Source organism: Botrytis porri (genome assembly GCF_014898465.1).
Source record: "Botrytis porri strain MUCL 3234 chromosome Unknown BPOR_003, whole genome shotgun sequence".
Classification (NCBI taxonomy): Eukaryota; Fungi; Ascomycota; class Leotiomycetes; order Helotiales; family Sclerotiniaceae; genus Botrytis; species Botrytis porri.
This window is the reverse complement of record NW_024066077.1, coordinates 1,916,909-1,939,715: the sequence shown is the minus strand read 5'-3', so window position 1 is coordinate 1,939,715 and position 22,807 is coordinate 1,916,909. Positions and strand designations below refer to the sequence as shown.

The 22,807-nt window shown below is 41.8% G+C and overlaps 8 protein-coding genes across 8 annotated transcripts; 5 read left to right on the top strand and 3 right to left on the bottom strand.

Moving 5' to 3' along the window:
* Positions 1-1,699: 1,699 nt before the first annotated feature.
* EAF01_002631 (uncharacterized protein) lies at positions 1,700-1,968 on the top strand (the record flags this gene model as incomplete). The annotated part of the gene is made up of 2 exons (XM_038910884.1): positions 1,700-1,769; positions 1,817-1,968. 2 exons carry the CDS (start codon positions 1,700-1,702, stop codon positions 1,966-1,968), a joined length of 222 nt encoding a protein of 73 aa, XP_038773806.1.
* An 11-nt stretch (positions 1,969-1,979) lies between these two features.
* EAF01_002630 (uncharacterized protein) lies at positions 1,980-2,605 on the top strand (the record flags this gene model as incomplete). The annotated part of the gene is made up of 3 exons (XM_038910883.1): positions 1,980-2,066; positions 2,145-2,199; positions 2,259-2,605. The coding sequence occupies 3 exons, from the start codon at positions 1,980-1,982 to the stop codon at positions 2,603-2,605; spliced, it is 489 nt and encodes a 162-aa protein (XP_038773805.1).
* A 1,980-nt stretch (positions 2,606-4,585) lies between these two features.
* Positions 4,586-6,417, top strand: EAF01_002629 (uncharacterized protein; the record flags this gene model as incomplete). Its single annotated transcript, XM_038910882.1, has 6 exons — positions 4,586-5,004; positions 5,065-5,123; positions 5,175-5,253; positions 5,307-5,514; positions 5,606-5,740; positions 5,806-6,417. 6 exons carry the CDS (start codon positions 4,586-4,588, stop codon positions 6,415-6,417), a joined length of 1,512 nt encoding a protein of 503 aa, XP_038773804.1.
* A 533-nt stretch (positions 6,418-6,950) lies between these two features.
* Positions 6,951-7,598, bottom strand: EAF01_002628 (uncharacterized protein; the record flags this gene model as incomplete). Its single annotated transcript, XM_038910881.1, has 1 exon — positions 6,951-7,598. The coding sequence occupies one exon, from the start codon at positions 7,596-7,598 to the stop codon at positions 6,951-6,953; it is 648 nt and encodes a 215-aa protein (XP_038773803.1).
* A 636-nt stretch (positions 7,599-8,234) lies between these two features.
* EAF01_002627 (uncharacterized protein) lies at positions 8,235-8,504 on the top strand (the record flags this gene model as incomplete). The annotated part of the gene is made up of 2 exons (XM_038910880.1): positions 8,235-8,286; positions 8,332-8,504. 2 exons carry the CDS (start codon positions 8,235-8,237, stop codon positions 8,502-8,504), a joined length of 225 nt encoding a protein of 74 aa, XP_038773802.1.
* A 773-nt stretch (positions 8,505-9,277) lies between these two features.
* EAF01_002626 (uncharacterized protein) lies at positions 9,278-10,579 on the bottom strand (the record flags this gene model as incomplete). Its single annotated transcript, XM_038910879.1, has 4 exons — positions 9,278-9,336; positions 9,400-9,631; positions 9,691-9,812; positions 9,868-10,579. The coding sequence occupies 4 exons, from the start codon at positions 10,577-10,579 to the stop codon at positions 9,278-9,280; spliced, it is 1,125 nt and encodes a 374-aa protein (XP_038773801.1).
* Positions 10,580-11,198: 619 nt separating this feature from the next.
* Positions 11,199-12,926, top strand: EAF01_002625 (uncharacterized protein; the record flags this gene model as incomplete). The annotated part of the gene is made up of 6 exons (XM_038910878.1): positions 11,199-11,395; positions 11,449-11,587; positions 11,638-11,801; positions 11,852-11,949; positions 12,002-12,474; positions 12,552-12,926. 6 exons carry the CDS (start codon positions 11,199-11,201, stop codon positions 12,924-12,926), a joined length of 1,446 nt encoding a protein of 481 aa, XP_038773800.1.
* A 6,892-nt stretch (positions 12,927-19,818) lies between these two features.
* On the bottom strand, positions 19,819-22,387 carry EAF01_002624 (uncharacterized protein). Its single transcript, XM_038910877.1, has 3 exons — positions 21,833-22,387; positions 21,479-21,677; positions 19,819-21,419 (listed from the first exon to the last, which is right to left on the bottom strand). Exons 1-3 carry the CDS (start codon positions 22,096-22,098, stop codon positions 20,166-20,168), a joined length of 1,719 nt encoding a protein of 572 aa, XP_038773799.1. The 5' UTR covers positions 22,099-22,387; the 3' UTR covers positions 19,819-20,165.
* Between the last annotated feature and the right edge of the window lie 420 nt (positions 22,388-22,807).

The following is a 22,807-nucleotide window of genomic DNA, read 5'->3' as shown; positions in this document are numbered from 1 at the left end:
GTTCTATCCCCCAACCTTGCGTTGATTCTGTGCACTCTCCGGATCGCATTCTCTGTGGTTCGATTGCAAGGATCATTGGAAAGAAGAGAATGTCCTTCGGGGTGATAACGTCTGGGGATTGAGATTGACTCGAAAAAATCCGGAGGCATGTAAAGCTCAGTGCCATCACAGCTGAATAGAGCAGAGAGTTAGTCCCTAGCGAGAGAGGAGGCACCTTTTGTTGTCGGGATTCAAGCTGCCATGAGGATGGGTTTGTTTTTAGACAGATGATAGAGTAGAAGTAAAGAAGAAGTTCCTATAAGAAGGAAAGAAAATGACATGTTGGCAAGTTTATATTTGTGGTAAATTCCAAGCCCCGGAGAAGTTGAAAGAACCAGAAGGGTAGTAGGGGCGCAGGAAGAGGATAGGCTTGGTTCGATCTATCAGATAAGCTGGCCATTATAGATCTTACTGTCAGACAAAGTAGAAAATTACAAAAAAAAAACATCGGAGAAACTGAGGTTGTGAGAATGAATGTTGTCCACCATGGTCTTGATATTGATGAACAAGTGTTAAGGAAAGTGAGCACATCCTTGTCGTCAAGCTGTGGAATTACCTTGAGTGATGATAATAACTTTATCATGCAAATCCCCATGATTACATACAATCAATAGAAGCTGTATCAAACAGATTTGATGACTCTGTTGAAGCATTCAATCGACAGAATCCAGCCGAGTCTTTTCATTCACTTAAAGACTGTTGGTGATCGTAATAACCACCAGGATATGATCTAGCAAACTACAAATCTGTGTTGTGTATTTCTGCAGAAGAAACTAATGGTTGAGGATTTATTTTTCCCAACTTTTGGTTAATTGTCGTGGTTGGCAAGGTTGACATGAATATAAAGTGACAAGGTTTGGTTAAGGAGACAATATAGGGGAAGCAAAGCTTGAGTCTGTGCTACAAGGTACTAGAAATTTAGTGTCAACAGCCTCACTCATTTAACAGACAATCAAGTATCTCTACATGGTATTCGATAAGATGGCCAATTTCTGCTAAATACAAATAGACTCCCTCTGTAGCACTTCTACAGGTATTCTTCGTATTACCTATGCCACTCTACTTCAAAAAACCACACTCCTTTGGCACAGGTCTCCATTCACACAGGAACTACCTTGAAAATGCGTTAATAAATCATTTCTCTGGAACTTACTCGTACAGCTCAACAATATAACCCGTATGTGGGCCTGAGATACCTTCTCTTACCACGCGAATTCCCCTTCAAACTTGTTCTCGGAGCCCGATTCAAAGTCCGGATAGTCACCATGAGGCGGCGGAGTTCTCAGTGCTTATAGTTCCGCGGAAATGGAGCAGTTATTCCTACCCCGCTACGTGCACCAAGCTTACTGCCATCCCGCATCATCGATCCCTTCACACACGAAAGTATAAAATTCGAGGGTGACAACTCCTCCCAATTTTAGGGTAAGTTGGCCGCACCTGGAAAGCTTATCCTTCATTAAATTCACCGAACGAATAGAACAAAGTGGGACACTTAGAAGAAACAACGAAAGTTGCAGTAACACAAGCAGAACCGGAATGGTTAGATCTTGAGAAGGCTATGGAGAAGACCTGTCGGCTTTCAGTTCAAGCAGCTACGAATGGAGCAAAGTTCATTACTTTCCCCGAATGCTGGATACCTGAGTACCTAGCTTGATCTGGTATGTATATCAATTTAGCAAACTGTCAATTGAAGGACGAACTAACACGATCAAAATTTCAGGTCCCGCCCTGTTGATTTCGAATTCTTTACAACATACATGAAAAACTCGTTGAAAAGCAACTCTCCTCAGATGGCACAAATTTGTGCTTGTGCAGCTTAAAACAACATCACTGTGTCAATTGGATTCTCGGAAGATGACAACAACTCTATACATTTCTCAGGCATCTATAAGGAATGATGGCAATCTTACAATGCAAGAAGAAAATTAAAGCCTACTCATATGGAGAGTGCTGTATCTGGAGATGCATCCGGCAATTGCTTGAAGAATGTTGCAGAAGTTCTAGGCTTTGGTGGGATTGGTGCTCTGGTATGCTGGGAGCATTCTCAACCACTATTGAAGTATAATACAATACTTCAAAAAGAAGATTTTCATTTGGCTGTTTAGCCACCCGTTTTTGAGCATGACGGAGATCCAGGACTATGGTCAATGTCGAAAGAAGGTTTGTTGTACATTCAATATCACAATAGAGCCTACTCAATGCTCACATAAACGCAAAAGGTACCCAGAATTTATCACAGACATACGCAATCGAATCTCGAACATTTATTTCTCACACGACAGCTGTTTTGACTCAATATGGCATTGATAGAATGAACACAAGCGCCGACGCTTTAATGAAGGCCCCGGGGGGAGGAAGTTCAGCAATTTTTGGTCCGGATGCTCGAAAACTCTCTACGGATATTCCAGAGGCTGAAGCGGGTATAATCTATGCGGATTTGTATATAGAAGATATACTCAAGTACAAAGTATTCCTAGATGTCGGTAGTCATTACAGTCGTCCGGATATACTATGGCTTGGCGTCGACGATAGTGAAAAGAAACATTCTTGGACTCAGCAAACATGACCTGAGGCTATTTTCAAAGATTACCGAGGGTACGTTCTTCGAGTAGGTTCTATTTATGAGATCATCGAGCAAAATCAAGTTGTTCTGCCGAGTAAATAAAGGGTTTTGGCATCCAGTGCCCGTCTTATTCCTGATCTCCCTACGATGCGATTCGATACTGAGGTTTAAAAGCAAACAATCAGCTTCTATTGTGGATTTCAGGTATATATCAACTGAAAATCGTGCACGCTGATAAATTCAGGACTAGGCTTCACCAGAGAATTACTGCGTTATCTTCAAGCGAAGAACGGAGTGCTAGAGGGGAATGATCCAGTCAAGTCCAGGTCGAAGAACTCGTCATTCATTTACGAGGGCTAGTCGCTCATCATCAAAATTTATGTAGCTTTTCTTTGTGATACATGGAATGTGGATCTGTATGGCATCTTTGTTTCTCCTTGAGCTCCTAAGATGATTGATCAAAGGCCTATAGAGCATATCTGATTTTTATACCTCTTGCAAAATTCGAGATTCTACAGACAAATGAGTTCCATGCGTTGCTCGACTACGCGATCCGAGGATCAGATACCACATTTTTTACGTGTTTGTGCGAGCTTACGACATGACCTTTAAGTGACTCATCCCACTTGCATCGGTTGTTGAAGCATACATCATCTTTGCTAGTTAAGTACAGACTTTTTCCCCTAAACTCGGGACTATAATGATCTTCCAAAAAGGAGTTGATTTTTACTACTCGGCAGTTTGCAAGAAGTTCTTTGAGTATTCACGCAAGTAGATCATGGGAATCAGGCGAGAAAAATTCAGCGTCGTCCCTAACTGTGCACTTCAATGTTTGCCTCTTCTTTTCTGGGTTTGGTAGCACCATCGTTCAGCACGGAATCTCATGTTTAATTACCAACACTTCTCATCATATCCATCCTAATCACTCCATGGCGCAATATTTTTACAGCTACAGCTCTTGGCTGAGTTTGGATAATCCGCACAGTTAATTTCTGTTTGGGGATCAAGTAGTCAGTAGCTAGACTAATTTCAGTACATCTCACCACCTTATTAGGATTTGTTACCTTGACTAGTCCCGTTATTCATGCACCAACGCTTGTTATAGAGCTGAGAAGTATCTGTATTAGCCAAGAAGAGGCCAATGGTTGGGGGAAATATACCCTACTTTCCTAAAAATTTGGTTTTGGCTCTCCTTGCGAGGTATAAAAACTGGATCTATTCACGTATGTATAGCCCAGTGTACAAGTATAAATGAGACAAAGAAACTTTCAGTCCGACGGAAAGATGAAAGGCTTGCGCGGCTTCAAAATTCGGATGTCGAACAGCGATCTTGAGAGACTGGTGCTGAATTTGTAATTTTCAGAGCCAGTCTTATCAATTTTTCACAGCTTCTACTTGACGGTATCCATATCGATGTCCATGTTGTGGGCAACATGTATGCAGCTTTATTGAGCGTAGCTGAGATTCTGTTTGAATATTGCACCGACAAGAGAATGAGAAGCTCAAAACCGGACTTTGGGGTGATGAGGAGAAGGTGCAGTGGAAACAGGCTTGGCAAATCCAAGTAACCTATGAAATACACTCGACCCAAAACCAACACATAGCAAAATACCACCTCAATACACCTTTGCATGCCGAAGACTTGAAATAGGGAAGGAGGTGCTGACTCACGGTCATAACTCGCCCGAGTCACCGAATGTCACCCAAATGCGCCATACCCCTTGATCATGACGTTCACGGGGTACAGCCCCACCTGTCTTTCAAATCTATGGCTCAATATATTAAAAATCTCATTGAAGATATATGTTTGGTGCAAAATCTCTTCCCTATAATTTGCAGATCTGAAGTCCGTTATGGGTTCTGCGATTGTGACAAAATTCGTGAAACGTACGTCTATTTGACGATATTATTGTGTGCGAGCATAATACGATTGTAGGTACATTTATTATAGTGTCGTCTTTAGAGAGGTATCAGGTACTCAACATGTTTTCAATCAAAGCATCTCTACTCTTGTTCCTTCACTTGGGTCTATTTTCACAATCACAACTTACTGGACCAGTTGGCGCAACCACACCTCTTTCCAAAAAGACGACTGAGTGCAACATTCGCACCCTATACCCAACCTTCAATCCCTTCACCGACGATGTCTCTATCCCAATCACTAACGCCTTTACCTCTTGTGTTCAAAAACATGCTGGTAGTCGTTTAGTTGTGCCTGCTGGTAACTACACGCTCAAAACTAGCATCATCTTGAGTAATGCGACCAATTGGGCTTTCCAACTCGATGGTCTTATTACCGCGACTTATTACCCCAATTCAACGGATTCGACTTATGTTGTACCATATGTTGTACCTCGCACAAGGATTTTAGAGGGATTCGCAGGTGTAGAAAAGTTAAATAGGTATGTATTGCCGAGAGAAATTCTGGGTGAAGGGATTACGGACGTTGAGGTATCGAATAGTACTATTAATGGGGAGGGTGACGGAGGGTTTTTGGAGAACTTAATTGTCATTATCAATGGTAAGATGGCCATTCCTTCTCTTTTGATTCTTCTGAACTAAACAAACGTAGCCGTTGATTTTGAACTCTATTCCTCTAATGGTCTTGGAGCAATCCAAGGGCAAGGTTATTTGTATCGTATTAATGGAAAGTAAGTTATCCCTTTTCCCTTCTGGAACTTGGATGTATCTGACAACTGCCTAGCACCAATCGACCACGAATGCTCCGTCTGATTTCTCCAATAAATGCTACAGTTCATGACTTGCTTTTGATCGATAGTCCCAAATTCCACTTCATATTTGATTTTGGTGAGAATATTGAAGTATATCACCTGACTATCCGTGGAGCTAATTTGGGTTCTTATGATGGGATTGATGCTATTGGGACCAATTATTGGGTTCATGATAATGAGGTATGATTTCTAGATCTTGTAATTCTTTCAGACTACCATGGAATTTGATGAGGACAGTGAAGGAAAGTGAAATTAACATGGGTGTTCACAGGTGACGAACAGAGATGAATGCGTATCTGTCAAAAGTCCTTCCCATCACGCGCTGGTGGAAAATTTGGTTTGTAACCAAGTTGGCTCGGGAATCTCAATTGGGAGTTTGAATGTTTCGGCTGAGATATCAAATATTGTTCGTCTCTCCCCTTCTCTTTCCTCCCCCCTCTTACTCTTTAAACTAACATACCCTCCACCCAGCATGCACGCAATATATCCGTGCTCGGCGGTAACGAAATTGTCTTCATCAAGACCTACCCTGGTGGCTCCGGCTACGTCTCCAACATCCTTTGGGAAAACTTCCGTTCCAAAGCATCTCTCTACGGAATAAACCTCAACCAATACTGGCAACAAACCTATCTCCCCGATAGTGGCGCTGTCGCCCTAACCAACATCACCTTCCGCAACTTTACTGGTTCCATCCAAAACGGCGCTCAACGTCCCACGCTCTACCTCCTAGCTTCCGACTACATCCCCGCCACAAACGTCACCATCAAAGACGTCACCGTCTGGACCGAAAGCGGAAGCACAAGTGTAAACCACATTTCTAACATTTTCGGCCAGGGCGATAATGTCTATGGGACTAACGACGGAATTGTCAGTTTGGGTGCGGGAGTAGATCCAAAAACAAAAACCTATACGAGTACGTATACGATTACTAGTGCGCCGACGGGATGGGCGACGCCCACGTGGCCAAGTTGGGCGGTGCCTACGACGGGGTATGGTACGGCGGTGCCGATTCCAGTGTATACGCCTGCGCCGTTGTGGAAGCCTCAGGGGGATTATGATAAGCATTATTGGGGGACTTTTTAGAGGGATGAGGGGGGATGAGGGGGGATGGGAGAGGGGTGTTATGAATGTTTGGGATGTTTGGATGAGGGATGTTGTGATATATTGGTGTGCTTGAATAGGACGATAGCATTCCGCTTTGTGATATTGAATTCCGGTATTGGGATCTCATACTGGCACCACCATCCCATGAATTATTTGTCTCTGGCCGGTTAGATGCCACGATCAATAGTAGTGAATAGAGGTCCGGCATGTGTGAGAACAGAAAGTATCAGTGAATACTCATAGAACTGGTGTGAATACGCTAATCGGTAAAATCATTGAAAAAAAAATAAACAATGTTGATGACGAAATATCCATTAAAACTCCTATATCATCCTACCTTTCCAAACACCAAACATGCCCGTGCCATGCCAACCCACGCCTCATCCATCAGTCAGACACCATGTACATCCATCCCCCAAGACATAACATAACATCATAATTAATCCCCCTTTTACTTATTCCATTCTTCCAAGCAAGCTCCCGCTAACCATCCCCGCTCTCCTACCCCTCCACTAAGGATGCGGCGCCTCGGTATAAGTACACAACTTCCAATCCGCACTCGCCTCCTGCTTCCAACAACTCGTACAATACGCCTTATAGATACCCTTTGGATACCCTTTCTCATCCGTAATACTCGCCGTCACATCATACACGACGGTCGCAGCCATCATACTGACCTCTACGATCTTCATATCCTTAATCTCGTAGGAATTCCACGTCCGCATATCGTCATCCTCGAGCGTTTCCTTCAACGTGGGTTCGGAATCATTGGTCAGAATGCCGTACTCGGGAGAGGCAAACACGGCTTTGGGATCAATGTATTCGAGGAGGCCGGAGGGCTTGTCGAGACGACAGCGCCAGGTTTGATGCTCTAGTTCGTACATGGCTTTTTCAATACGTTGCGATATGGTGCCCGGTCCGTAGTTTCCTCCCTTGTATCGAGGTTTACTGGTGTCGGGCTGTTTTGCTTGTTGGAAGTTTTGTTGGAAGTTATGGGCTAACTGCCCGCCGCCATTTTGTTGTTGTTGCATCGACATGTTTTGAGGTTGGGGGGGAGATTGGCTCTGGAGCTGTTGGTTTTGAGCTTGGGGCTGCGAGCGCGATTTCTTGGCTTTGCGTTCGCGATAGGCTTCGGATGAGGGTTCGAGTATAAAGGACATCAGAAAGGAAACCAAGTGAGAAAAAAATTGCTTTGAGAAGGTCTTTATAGTTGGTTTCTTCGTGACGGTGGATTAAGTGGAATTAGGAGATGGAAAACCAGCAACGAGGCTGGTGGGACTTCATACATTAAAAAAGATTGGAAGAAGCAGGAAAATAAGCTGGTGTGATGTCATCGAGGTCCAGATTCAGGATCTTGCTTGCTGGGTACACTCTTTTGACGAGATTTAATCCTGGTTGTTGCGTGTTGGCGGGCTCGTGGGAAACAAGATTTTTTCTTTGGTTTTGTTCATGGGTATGGATAATAGATATGGGGTAAGTTGAACACGCAAGGCACAGCGGCGGACTAGATGATGTCGACTTCGAGTTGGATGGTAGGTAGTGTGATTTGATAAGATTATGTGTATGCGTGTCAATTGTACTAAATTACCAGCCAAATCAGATAGATCACAATGCAGGCTAAATACAAAAATTATCATGTTATTGTTAGAAGATTTCTAGTCTGGAGGGGTGATGTGATACTGGGATAAAGCTTATCACGGGCCACTTTAGCTGTGGGGTGACGACAGCAACATCTACAGCATCTCCTTTTCTAGTTTGGCAGCCGTTGACATGACAGTGTCAGTATTTGATAAAACATGGTGGCTGTCCAGTTTCCATGTTCAAAAAGTGGAAGTAATGTACTCAGTGGTGAGTACTACTATTCTTGACCATATAATACCATCTAACTACTAGGTAGTAAGAGTTGTTCATGGCTTATCGCTGCCACTAAGGTTAACAGACGTTTGCGAATGTTCAATTTCTTGACTCTTCCTTCAATTGTTCTGCCTATCCTTACACGAAGGTTACATACGATTGATGCATCTCGATTCCAACGCAGCATGATTTCTCTCCCAGAAACAATTTGAAAAGCAGGAATGGTTGTTGAACAGCAATGACGACAAATCATGTTCTTGGGAATGAGAGTGTGTTGTTCAACTCTGAACGAGGTAAAGTTTCATGGAATCTTTACTGGCAGAGATTATTCACACTTTGTGCTATTGAAAGCCTACCTCTCATGAGGAGGAAATTGTTTAACACGACCAAGATGCAATATCCGAATCATTTGCAGACGTCCAGGCAAGTATGAGAATATACGAGGAATGAAGCAAGGGAAGGGTGAAGATTTGGAAATGGTGGACGAAACTCTCAACCGGAAACTTTTATTACACTGGGTACCTGATCATTGTCTCTGCCTACCCAGCTAGTGAGTATGTAAGTCATTCCTAGTCTGGTCTTGATGAAATATACTTTGAGACATTCGGGAATTCGAGAACTTCAGATGGTCTATTCTCTATTCTATCCAGCCTTGGACGATTCACTATTTCTAGTTTGTCTTGGCTCTGGGAACACAGGCGATTATCTTGGGTCGCATTAATTCTAGTGAGTTGCGACCCTGAAGAGCACCAAGAAAAGATAGTACTCAACACGGCAAGATATATGTTCAACAAATGGTATGGAAAGAGGTCAATGAGAATATTCGCTTTCATCTAGAGCCTATTATATACTGGAAGACACCAATAACTTCATATACATCCTCAGAAACCCCGCATCTTGTTCAAATGAAACATTTCGAGCCAGAGTTTTTAGTCCATCAATTGAGCCGATGAGTAAATCGTTCATTCCATCACAATGTTCCAATTCATTTGGTGGGCTTTTCTGCTTGGGTAGCAACACGCAATCCGTGACGAAGGTGAGGATCTAATCACGTATCACTATCAGTATATGGTCTGCCAAAAGTTTGGTTGTACAATCAATACTTACAATAGTCAAAGATTCCAGTGTGAAATGTAGCACGATTATCCCAAATTGCAACTGCATTGGTGGACCATTTCCATCTCACTTGATATTCGTATGCTTCCGCAACGTATCGATTGAGGAAATCGAGGAGAGATTCGCTGAATCGTTTTTCGACACCCACAATTTCCTTGGTAAAGTTTTCGTTCACGTATAAAGTCTTTTGTTGGGTTACTGGATGTGTTCTTACGACAGGGTGCTGTAGGATTTATTGGTAAGCCAGTTGACTTTATGTGTGTGGTGGTATATGATGCCTACTATTGTCTCGATAGGATTCCTTCGAAGACAACCATTTCCTCTAAGTGCTTTCTCGGCTTGTTCAAGACCACTATGTTTTGCTTCCAGATTTTCCAAAATTCCTTTGAGTGTTGGAGATAATGCTATGACAAGAAGTATTAGTGTTGTAGACATCATTTATGCATTGGACAACGTTACACTCATAGATACCATAACCACTCTCCCAAATCGTATCTCCACCAGCTTCATATCCATCAGGTCCAGCTTTTGGAAGCATATCCATTCTCAAAAAGGTCAATCCGGGTGGCTGTATCTCATAACTCACATCCGAATGCCATATTTGATGGGATCGACCATTTTTGGCGGTTTCATCCTTATGAATTGGATGTACCCATGGCAAATCAGGTATAATTCCTGCCATCTGGTGGATATGAAGTTCTCCAAAATAAGACCCAAACTCTATTTGTTCATGAACATCCATTTCTTGATCTCGCAGAAAAACAACTCCACGTTCTGCGACCAATCGAGCGAGTTCATTCTTTTGAGTATCATCGAGAGATGTGAGTTGGATTCCTACAAGCTCGGTTCCAATGGATGGAGTCAGATGTTTTACTTCTAATGCCGCACCAAGTAATTTACTTTTCTTCGGGTCGGAATCAATTCCTCTATTGGCAAATGGATGTTCGACCAAATCTGGGAGCTTAAAAGGCGTATAATTCGGATACTGTAACCCTGCTTTGGGTACAGATATCAGAGGTGATACACCTCTTGGCGTAGTGTATTCGGGATGAGGTAAGTTCTCAGGCTTCGGTGGCAGCTGTGGTTGTTTGGAAGAACTGCTGGTTGATTTTCCTACTGGGGATTCAGCCACTGCAATGACAGTCTCGGTGGAATCGTTAAATATCGCCATTGCTTCAGTTTGCAAGCTATCTTTTTTGAAGTCAGAAAAGTAAAAATGCTTAAAAAGAAAATCTTCAGGTTGAAGTCAATTGGGGTCAAAAATAATTGAGAAAATGTTATTAATCTTACTACAAACTATCGCTGTTCAACATACCGACACCGAAAGAGTATGAAAGATTAGGGATATAATAAGGCACGATAAACCAACATTGTGACACAATAAATTAATCCAGCAATCAAGTGTGAAAACCGACGAGGTCTGCATTTTTTAAAGACGCCATGTCAGGGGTAAGATTCGCAACATCTCGCTTGTGTATCTGCATCGCTACCACATCCAGACTCTCGATATTTCTAGCCTTAATTGATTGGCTTGGATAACCAAAGTGACATAAAACCGTCTCCGAAGCACGCCTTTTGTTTGGCGTCGATTAGGGTACTTTTGAGATACTCCCATGTATCAATCACAAAACGTGCGATACTTGTATTGAGATAAGATAAAGCTTGAAAAGCTTGAAAAGCTTGAAAAGACTACGGTCAACCAGTTGTTCGGCGGAACACTGGCAAGTACTTAGAAGTCAGTGTATAGTTTCAATATCTATTGAAAACTTACATCCAGAGTATCATAGACAATGGGGCCAACGAACGATATCACAGCTCGGGTTGATAGTGTCGATGAGGATCCTACCGAGAAGAGCAACTCCGAGCTCAATAAACGACTTTTAGCAGTTGAATGGCATGAAGATGAAGAGAAACAGATCTTGAGACGATTGGATTTCTATCTAATTCCTCTCGTCATGATTATGTTCTTCACTTTGAACTTGGACAGGTATACTCAAGATCACCAATTCCTAAATACAGAAAAGCTAACATAGCATACAGAGGCAATATTTCAAATGCCCTGACAGATAATATGATGAAGGATCTTTCCATGAATCAAGAAATTGTCAATACAGGAAATAGTCTTGTCTACGTCGGTATATGCATTGGAGATATTCCCGCAAATCTGATGATTCAGAAGGTTTACAGTTTACCACTTTCCCCCAAGTCCTCGTATTAACATTTCAATAGGTTGGTGCCGATATCTGGCTTCCATGTCAACTTCTCGCCTGGGGTCTCGTAGCTACTTTCCAAGCTTTCATCAAGAACAAATCTGGGTTCCTAGCAACACGTTTCTTACTTGGGCTATGTGAATCTGGATTTATTCCCGGCACGTTATGGTATCTCACAAAATGGTATACCAAACGTGAATTGGGAAAGCGAACAGTTTTATTCTTCATTGCAGCTACACGGCGAATCTACTTAATGGTCTCATTGCATACGGTTTGTTGCGACTTCGTGGAAGAGCAGACTTGGCAGGATGGCAATGGCTTTTTCTTATTGGTATGTGATATCTTCATTTCCTCAGCGTACACATTTTCTAATCATACAATAGACGGACTCGCCACTCTCACAGTAGGCATCGCAACACTTTTCCTCCTACCCCGTGATCCCAGCCATGGAAACTCCATCATCAGACTTCCCCTCTCATCCTTCACTCCTCGCGAATCCGAAATTCTCCTCGGGCGACTCGTCCGCGATAATCCATACAATACCGATCCCCGCGATTCCCATCTCTCTCAATTTCAAATCGTAATTTCTGTTCTCACCGATTGGAAAGTCTGGGCGCATTGTTCGATGGCGTTGCTCGGATTGGAATACTCTCCTCCCATTGGGACATATTCTCCATCCATCATTAAAAGTTTTGGATTCGGAACTTTTAATTCGGATTTGTTGGTTATGCCTAATAGTGCGCTTTTAATTATCACTACATTTACACTTTCGTGGTGGAGTGATAAAATGAATTCGAGAAGTATACCGATTATGTTTGCTGCAGTGTGGTTACTTGTTGGTTTGATCGTTCTCGATGTAAGTTCCACTCCATGCCCACTCCCATCCCTAATCCCAACTTCATCCCAACTCCCAAACTAACACTCCCCACCCAGACTCTCCCCCACACAAAAAGCAACTGGACCTTTTACGCCTTCCTCGTCTTCACCGGCGGTTCTCCCTCCTGGCACCCCCTCAACGTCGCCTGGCTCAACGCAAACCAACCTACCCCTCGACGACGCGCCATCGCCGTCGCGCTATACATGGCGATGACGAACTTGAGCGCCGTGCCTGCGAGTCATATTTTCCAGGCGAGTGATAAACCGTATTATCATAATGGGTTTAAGGTGTTGTTTGTTATGGCGGCCATGGCGATTAGTGTTATGGTGGCGATGAGATTCGCGTATGAGTGGTTGAATAGGAGGATTGAGGAGGGGAAGGGAACGGTGGAGGGTGGGGAGGTGGATAGAGGGTTTAGGTATCAGTTGTGAGGGTTGAGTTGGGGGTTGGTGGGGGATGGAATGGGGAGGTGGGGTGATTGGTTGATTGGGGGGATGGAGAAACTTAGAATAGGTTATTATATGAATAAATTGTATGTATATTCTATATTCTAGAAATGACTGTATGATACTATTACTATATACCATTATGGCATTGAGGAAGCTCGAGCGAGATGAGTAGCTGAAGATCCAAAAATACAAATACCGGTAACGTGATTCATCACCGAGTGGATCATATCACCGAGTGGATCACTTTCACCTCAAATATTCACATCTCAATTCAATATACATTTTATCAATTAATTATTATATAATCGAATAATAATAAAGCTCGAATACTCTTAATTATTGAGGCTATTCGAAAAGATAAAAAACTTAGTATTCAATAATCTATTAAGCTATATAATATACTATATACAATATTACATTATAGAATAAATGGTTTTACTTTTTGTATTGAATCTTTATCAAATAGTAGTAATCTTTCGAAATTAAAAGAGGAGATTATTATTCAATATATAATTGATATGGATATAAGAGGTTTTGTATCTAAATATAAGGGAGTGGAAGATATAATGAATTATATTCTTGAATTAAGAGGAGCAAAGAGAATTGGAAAGTAATGAGCATATCGATTCGTAAAATGTAATAAAGAGTTAAGGATATGTTTTACTTGTATTTATAACTTTTAAAGAGCTCTCTACAAAGATCCTAAGCTTATTGGAGATTGATTCCGACTTATATCAAATATACAAAACAAATTTGGTATTTTTGATTATAATTTATAGAATTTCAATAAAACAGGCTTTATAATAGGAATTATAAATGCTGGTATGGTTGTTACTAGCTCTAAGGGATCTAGTAGTGTTACGGAGGTACCCGCACCGCAACATGGATTATAAGATAAACCTAAGGCCTTGGTGTTGGGACCTACGGAAACAGCGCTGTAGGGACAATCGGCTAGAGAGCACAGGTTAGATAAGCGGTAGCATCATTATAGATCACGGGATGGACATCACGTGATCAGGAAACCGACTTGTCGAAATCGGCTTTACGGTAATCGACTTGTCGATTCATGAGGTACGAAGATCTATATAAAGGAATGGGATTTCATTATAATGTAGAGCTTCGTGCTCAAGAACAATCATTAGTTTCATTACTATAGTTACGAGAATTGCAACCAGTTACAACCTTATTGAATTCCTACTTGAAGTCTAGTCTAAACCACCTCGAGAGATCTCTAGCCACTTCCACGTGACCCTAGAGGCAGCTCCCGTAACAAGTAGGAGTAAAGTTATACAGCTAGGCAATCGAGAATGAGCAATAGTGATTATATATAGCAATAGTGAGGGGAACACTATACCTCCATTTCTAATAGTTCAAGGATAGATGCATCTTTCCAATTGGTATATAGAAACCAATCTTCCTGTAGATTGGGCTATTAAACCTATTTCTAATGAATAGACGAATAATGAGATAGGGTTAGAATGGTTGAAACACTTCGATAAATATACAAGAAATCGAACTAAGGGCAAATATAAAATGCTAGTACTAGATAGGCATAAGAGCCACGAATCAATACCATTCCAAAACTATTATAAAGAGAATGATATTAAATATATATGTTTACTATTATATTCAAGTTATTTAATTCAGCCTCTTAATATTAGATGTTTTAGTACTTTAAAATGAGAATATAGTATTCAAATTGAGGGGTTTATAAGAGTATATATTAATTATATCTCAAAGATCGAATTCTTTATAGCTTTTAAAACTGTATATCAATGGTCAATTATAAATCAGAATATGAAAGCTGGGTTTTGAAGAGCAGAATTAGTTCCATTTGATCCTAAAGCAGTGCTTTCCAAATTAGATATTTGAATTCATACGCCTACTCCCCCCCCCCCTTTCAATTTAGATCTTTGGGTCTCTTAAACTCCTTATAATCCTATAAAAGCTCTTTCTTAATCAACACTAGTTAAATCTCGAATAACTTGTTATCAATCAAGTTCTCCTGTATCTTTATTTGAGATTGTATTAGTTTTAGCTAAGAGTATAAAGAGACTAGCATATAAGAATACACTTTTAAGTGTAGAAAACCGTACACTTCGAAAAGCTAATGAAGCATTAAGTCAATATTGACATGCAAAAAAGATATAAATACGTTAAGGAGAAGTATTTACTGGATAGAAGGCTATAGATATATTATTTCAACAAAAAGTTGATATTCAGATTCAATACAACAAGCATCAAAATAAGGGGAATTCTAATAGAGAAGTATCTTCTAGTTGATATTGTAATAATTATGGAAAGATAGGTTATAATATAAGAACTTATTAAATTGATATAATAAATCCTAGATTATTAGATTCTTAATAGCTTTAATTAACTGAATCAATAGTTATTGAATAATATGAATTTGAATATGTCAATTGAAATGAAAGTGATTCACTCGGTGATATAATCCACTCGGTGATGAATTACGTTAAGTATAATACAAATCTACTAATTAATGTGTTATATATAGTTTTTTTTTCTTCTCTTTTTTTTGCAAATCAAAGTATAAAAGACGAGATGGATTCTCAGTAAATGTATTTCAATAAAGGATACATGGGGTCGAGTTATACTTCTTTTGAAGTGGTCTCACTTGTTATGGGAAGTGCAAATTGATCGACTGCTAAAGGTCACGATAATCAATGAGTATCTTCTCAACTTTGTTCTCATCTTTTTATATAGCAATTAATCTTAATTATACATGGTTATCCGTAAATGACAACAACAACACTTAAAATACAAGAAAACGACAACGCGTGAAAGACGCAAAAACGAAACCCTCCCCTCTATGAAACCGTGGTATCATATCCCAAAAGCCGAAAAAAAAAATCTTGACCTCACATAATCCATTAATCACAGCCCCTTGTCGGTCCCTCTCAGGGGGGTTTGATATTTGTCAAGTTCGTTGGTTTCTCGGGATCGGAGGGTTTTATCCATGCCCAGTGAATACCAGGAGAACTAATCCCTCCTCTCCGTCCCTGCTACATAGGTCCACGGGTAGTCATATTAATCCTGGAAGGAAAGCCTATTAATTCATTACACTCTGATTGGCGGATTGGAGTATTCACTCGGAGTACTCAAGTACCTGTCTGTGGGTAAATACCTGGGTATATGAAGACAACCAACACAGTATCTTGATTCCCCATCCCCATTCAACGGTAATAGGAGCTATGGATATGCTCCAACCTGTGTGAATCACTAGATACTCACCACGCTTGAGATTTCGATATTGATTTGCGAGGAGTTTGTGGAAGTGTTGTTTTATCTGTGGCGTTTTCAAGATGAGAATTGAGATATTGGGATTTTTGCGGTTGCTTCTTATAGATACATATTGTTGTTTTTCGTGGTATGATTTCTCTCATCCGATTTCTATCTATAGATTGAATGGGTACTTGTTGTCAAAGTATAGAAGTATTATTGCATCTATATCCCCATTTCTACTTCCGTTCTCTCCGTCCATCCAGATCCAACAATTGTCGAAGTTTTCCAAACTACAAGCACGAGTCAATTGAGACTCGGATCTCGTGAGTGCCCCAGACACATGGGCCAGTATTGGTTCAAAAGTAACATACTTGAATGCGTTTGGATTCTCTATGAGGAGTGGAGTTTGTATATCCAGGAGTCGGGTATCTGAATCCATTTGGTGGGCTTGCTGATCAGAGATAGAGAATGTAAGATTACTAGTAGGTATGGAGCAAAGATGAAGTGAATCTTTAAATTCCAGAATTTTGAAGGAATACTTATATAAAGATCCCGAAATCGTTGAAGCAGGAGTAAAAGGAATCCTCCCTTGCGACAAATGGGGTCCAGGAGTGAAAGATACCGGTGACTGGATCGTGCGTTGATTGTAATTATACTGAATTGGATTTTCTATGGCCATGTTCGCTTATTTCTGCAGGTCGTTTGACAGAAGCATCGTCGATATTGTCGTTGTCTTTTTTGCTGTCAATTGCAAGTGATAGATAGATAGATAGATATATTTACGATCGAGTAAATCCATCGAGAGCAATATTTCAAAAAAGCTTTTTGATATTAAATAACAAGATGTGAAAGTAAAGCTAAATACTGCATCATCCTACGATTATCCCAAGAGAAGATTTTCTGCAGCGGGTAATCCTTTTCGGGCAAGTTTACAGATTGAGGATGGATGTTATTAGAGTTCTTTTATACTGTAAAGTATACCCAATCTCTGCTTGATAGATGACAGCTTGGAGTGAATACTTCACACCCCAATAGGAGGAAAGAAACAGGTGGAGTGCGCAGGAATTTTTCCTAAGAAACCACCAGGTATTTAAGATGCCGGATAGTCAAAAGAATAGTGCCACAGAATATACTGGCACACAAAACATAAAATGTGAAGGGAATGGGAGAGGACAATCTTCAAGCTTCTTGTGTTACACTCATGAACTTATCATATCGTAGAGGGCAGTGTCATCATCCATACTACTTTTTTTACTGACATTAAAAATACATACGTTAACTCATTGCCAACATCCTACCCGTTATCAAACCCCACACTTTCGTTGTCTCTTTACCCGTAAACCAGGTTGATATCACTCAAACTTTTACCCGCTGGTAGATGTAGACTACACATATCATGAATCACCCCCTGTACATTACCATGAGCCATAGATCAAACTCTCCTTGTGCACAAATCCTCGACGAATCCAAGCATTCTTGTGCAGTAAGTTTATGTCAGTTCCTCAGCTGTTACTTCTTAAATAATCTATGCACAAGTGATACACATGACGTTAGCAGTTCAATTCCATCTTCAGGTTTGGTGATATTCCCAGCACTCCAAAGGCCGAACATAAACTCTGAGTATAAATTACCCATCTGTAAGACTCTAGAAGAGGCAGACAAGATCTAGAAATTATGAAAAAGATCCTGTAGGATCAAATCTTCTATTTCTAATCCTTCTCACTTGACAAAAAGTAATGTGATATTCTATACTCTTCAGTGTTATAACAAAAAGTCACTTTCCCCATTCATCCCCTCCTTTCTCTTACCGAAAGTACATCATACTGTCAAATACATACACACACTCATTATACCTGCTGTCATCAAATATTTAATTACTCATTCCCGATCATAGATCTTACATCTCCCCTTCTTTCCCCATCAACTGCAACTTATACCACGCCGTCTTGTTCGAGTTTCTGCTTTAACATTGTCACTGTGATATGATTCCTTGTTCATATGACAAGATTGTAGGCCTGTTCTGCTCAACTTTGAGATGCACTCAAAAGTATATTTATATACGTGAGTCGCAACTAAAACGAAAACGACAACTGTGCCATTGATTTATGTAGCACTCAGCAAGAAGACGCAGAAAACACATACCCACAAATTTAAAGAAGGAAACCGATGATCTTCCAGCTGCATCCCAACATATCGAATCTCCTTCATATAATCGACGAACTCTCAAATATTCTGTTGACCCTTCCCCAGACCAATTCTCTTCACAGACCTCCATGCACCTTCTTCGCTCCTTCAAATATCTCGACACACCATACCTGGAACACCTTCTGAGGGAATGAAGATCACAACTCATCATTTTACACTAAGCATCTTGTTCTACTCAACAACGTCGTACTCACTCTACAGCCCAGCGTTCCACTTCCGCCCTATAATCAACACAATCCACATCCTCCTCACAAAATCCAACCCGCATCCATCATTCATTACTCCTCTTTCTCTCTCTCGCCATCCACCACCACAGAGAATTTCTCTCTATCCAATCTTATCCACCAATTTCCACGACTCATTGACGAACTCCCAATCCTCAAGTTCTCTAACAACGCTCATCCGCTAAAACCCTCTCCCCTCAAACTCAACTTTTTTCTTTTCTCACGTTCCATCACATCTATCCCTTCATTCTATCCACACTATCTATACTCCAATTCTACCCATATTATACCTCACACCTCAGCACTCACCAAACCAAACCAAACCATCTCTCCTCAAACTCAACTCCGCTTTCCCAACCCCCCCAATGCCGAATTCTTGACGACACATTCATCCAAATACAAGACACATGATATCTATCTCAAGATCAATAATTAATCAACCATATTCTCATATCCTCATTCTTCCTCCTCCTCCCACCCCTTGATCTCACACTCCCATAACATCTTCCAGCCACTCGTTCATCTACGAACTCTTCACTCCCCATCTCCCCTACTCAATTCTCTCCTTCCCTCTTTTCTCTCCTCTCTACTAATCTCTCCTCACCTATTTACCCCTCACTCACTCACTCACCCACTCACTCACGCACTTACTAACACATTCATCTACTCACCGCTACTCACCCATTCACTTCACTCACCCCAGCCAAGAAACTCCCTTCCTAAAAACAATCGTCATCATCATCATCATCAATCCCCCCCCCCCCACTCCCCAAATCCAAATCCCATCCATCCATCCCGAATGCCAAACTCCATTCAAACCTCCTCTCCATCAATCCATCCCCCCAAATCCGAAATCGCATCTATCTATCCATTCCATCCACTCCATCCAAACCTCCCCTCCATTCCATTCTAACCCACCATCAAAAATCCGGAAATCCGGAATCGAAACAAACACTGCCGCGGCTACAATGCTGCTAATCAAACCCCCCACATAGTTAGTTAGTCAACTTCCGGGCCCAACCCCACCAAAATTGCCAAACATCGATACCCTGAAAATTAACCTCATAACGGACCCAACCACTACAGTAAGTGTCTTCGTAGTGCCCGCAGGTAGTGGTGGAGTTAACTAAACATCGTAACCTTATACCAACGTACAACAAGACGAATTGGAAATTTAGCTTACCACAAAAGAGCATTTTTATCATTCACACATCTCACATTCAAATAATCAACCTAAAAAAAAAAAAATTCATAAGACATCAAGAAACTTTGTATTAAGTATTAAGGTTGAAGTTGGTTTGCCCTAGTGGCAGATTGCGAAAAGACAGTCTGGGTATAGGGGGTATCAATACGCAGCAGAAATCGCAAGCGCAGGCAGACCAAAACATAACAGACGCGTAAGAAAATGAAAATGGACAAAGAGTACTGCAAAAATGAGAGTGGTATCAATCAATCTTGGGGGTATTTCAAGGAGATCCGTTTTCCCGACGACAACAATAGGAAATCATTATGAAGATGCAATGCAACTTTAATGATGTAAGTTACTTCATGCGGTAGCAGAAACTTGAGGAGTAGTGCTAGTTGGAGCAGCGACAACTGGCTCAGAGACAACTGGTTCAGTAACAGCTGGGGCAGCTTCAGTAGCGGCGGTCTCTTCGGCAATCTTATCCTCAGCCTTGGTCTCGGCAGTTGACTCAAGTGGCTTCTCAGCGGTCTTGTCAGCCTTTGGAGATGACTTAGACTTGACGGTAGCACGGAGTTTGGCGAAAGGTGACTTTGGCTTCTCGGACTCCTCATCACTGGTAGCGGCAGACTTATCCTTCTTGTTCAACCATGGAAGGGAGCTCTTGCGCTTATCGGCCTTGGTGATTGGAGTTTCAGCAGCCTTGGGGGTCTCACCATTGGTGATTGGCGACTCGATGGTCTCAACTGGTGCTGGAGCAGCCTCAACATTGGTGTTCAATGGCTCAGTAGTATCGACGGCTGGGATAACTGGGGCGTTCTCAGAAACTGGCTCCTCATCCTTTGGAGCAATAACTGGGGAAACAGCTTCAGGCTCAGACTTCTTGTGAGAGAATCTAGATTGAAGAGTACCGAAGATACTGTTACGCTTTGTTGGAACTGGCTTCTCAACTGGGGCAGCAGCGGCAACAGGCTCCTCAACAGCTGGAGCAATAGCAGCTTCTTCGGTGGTGGCTGGGACTTCAGTAGCGACTGGAGCATCGACAACTGGAGCGGCGGAAGCATCAGTAGCGACAACTGGTTCCTCAGTGGATGGAGAAGCAACCACTTCATCCTTTGGTGCCTCAGTCTTCTCTTCCTTCTTTCCGAAACCAGGAATGGCACCGAAGATGGAAGTACGCTTATCACCCTTGCGAGAAGCAGAACGGCTCTTGCGATCCTTCTTCTCAACCTTGAGTTCAGCCTTCTCCTCCTTCTTCTCTTCCTTTGCCTCTGCCTTGGCTTCAGCCTGCTCCTCTTTTTGTTCTTCCTTGGCTTCCTTTGCCTCTGCCTTTTCTTCCTTCTTCTCGGCCTTGATTTCAGCCTTCTCTTCCTTTGCCTCCTTCTTTGGGGTGGCGGCACCAGAGAATGGCTTGATCAAGGCAGCGTGGCTGGTCTTGTAAGTCTCACTCTCCTTGACAGATTCGGCGATTTCCTTAGCCTCTGCGACCTTAGCCTTCAAGGTAGCAACCCAGTTATCGCGTTCGGCGAGGTTGGCAGCTTGGAAGGTGTGCTTGTGGCCGTGGATGGTGAAGAAGAAGTCGACAGTGCCATCTTCGGAGACGTCAGAAGCTTCGGACTGTAGAGACACATGTTAGTGGGATTTCATCAAAATTGAAGCTAAGATGATCGACTTACCAAGTTCAAGATACCAGCTGGGCTGGCCTTGTCGCTGGACTTCTTGCTGAAGAAGAGGAGACCCTTTCCAGTGTGGGATGACCAGGCCGCGTTGTGGTTGCCAACTTCTGGCTTCTCACCACGGAGGTAGCTAGAAAGGTTCTTGTGTTCAACTGGCTCAGATCCGAACCAGAAATGCTTCTTTTGGAAAATGAAGCTCCTGTAAAGGGAATATGTTAGTTTTCATTCATAAAACCTATTGGTCAAATTCGAGGCCATCTTGAAGTCTTTAGAAGTAGGCGCAGGCAGTGGAGAACCAGATGCGCCCATTCTGGAATAAAGATATAGAAAATATTTGGGCGAGTGATAACTTACTTGAGTAAACCTGGACCCTTGTAACCCAAGATTCCCTCCTCAACAGGCGTAACCTCCTTAGCAGCTGGTGCAGCATCGGTAGCAGCCTCTGTAGTGGGCTCCTCAACAACTGCAGGAGTTTCGGTGACTGGTTCAGTTGCAGCAACTGGTTCCTCGACCTTTGGCTCGGCGACAGGCTCGACGACTGGAGCTTCAGTAGTGGTGGTTACTGGAGCGGGAGCAGCAACGACTGGCTCCTCGACGATAGGCTTTTGAATATCCGACATTTTGAAATCGAAAACAAATCAAATAAATCAAATATCCTTTTTATTATGATAGATAGATAGATGATAAGGAGAACTCGACGGTATGGATGGCGCAAGTTCCTCGATTTGATTTAAAGTATGTGAAGTAAACAAAGAGGAGATTCCTTTGAGATACAAGAAGATGTGGCAAGAAGGTTTATTAAGATAAATAAGGTGACAACGTGTGAGGAAAGAAGAAAGGGAAGGGAAGTTGAGAAAAAAGAGAATTTTTTTTCCCTTCTAATATGGTTATGGGCAGATTTACTTTTATTACTCTAATACCATTTTAATACTTAGGTACCATGACTTTGCAAGGGCGTTAAAGCTAGCGGACTAGCGAAATGAGGTAGGAGGTAGGAGGTAGGCACGGCACGGTAACTACTTTAAAGCTATAGGCTAGAAGAGACTATCTGAGGGTGGAGTGGGTTTATTGAAGAGTGCAAGGACCATTTAGGGCCACTTTAAGGCGTGAGGGACTCATACGGCGGATCCACAGAAAAATCAGACTATGAAAATGAAAGAAATGAAGTACCGTATAATCATCGACCGCAGATTGGGTAGGAGGGATGTGATGAGTGAGTGAGTGAAGAAGTGATAATAAGTGAGTGAAGAATGAATATCAGTGCGTGATGAGTCAGTGAGGAGGGATGAGGGAGGAAATAATAATAAGTGAGAGAGCAGTAAAGAGTAA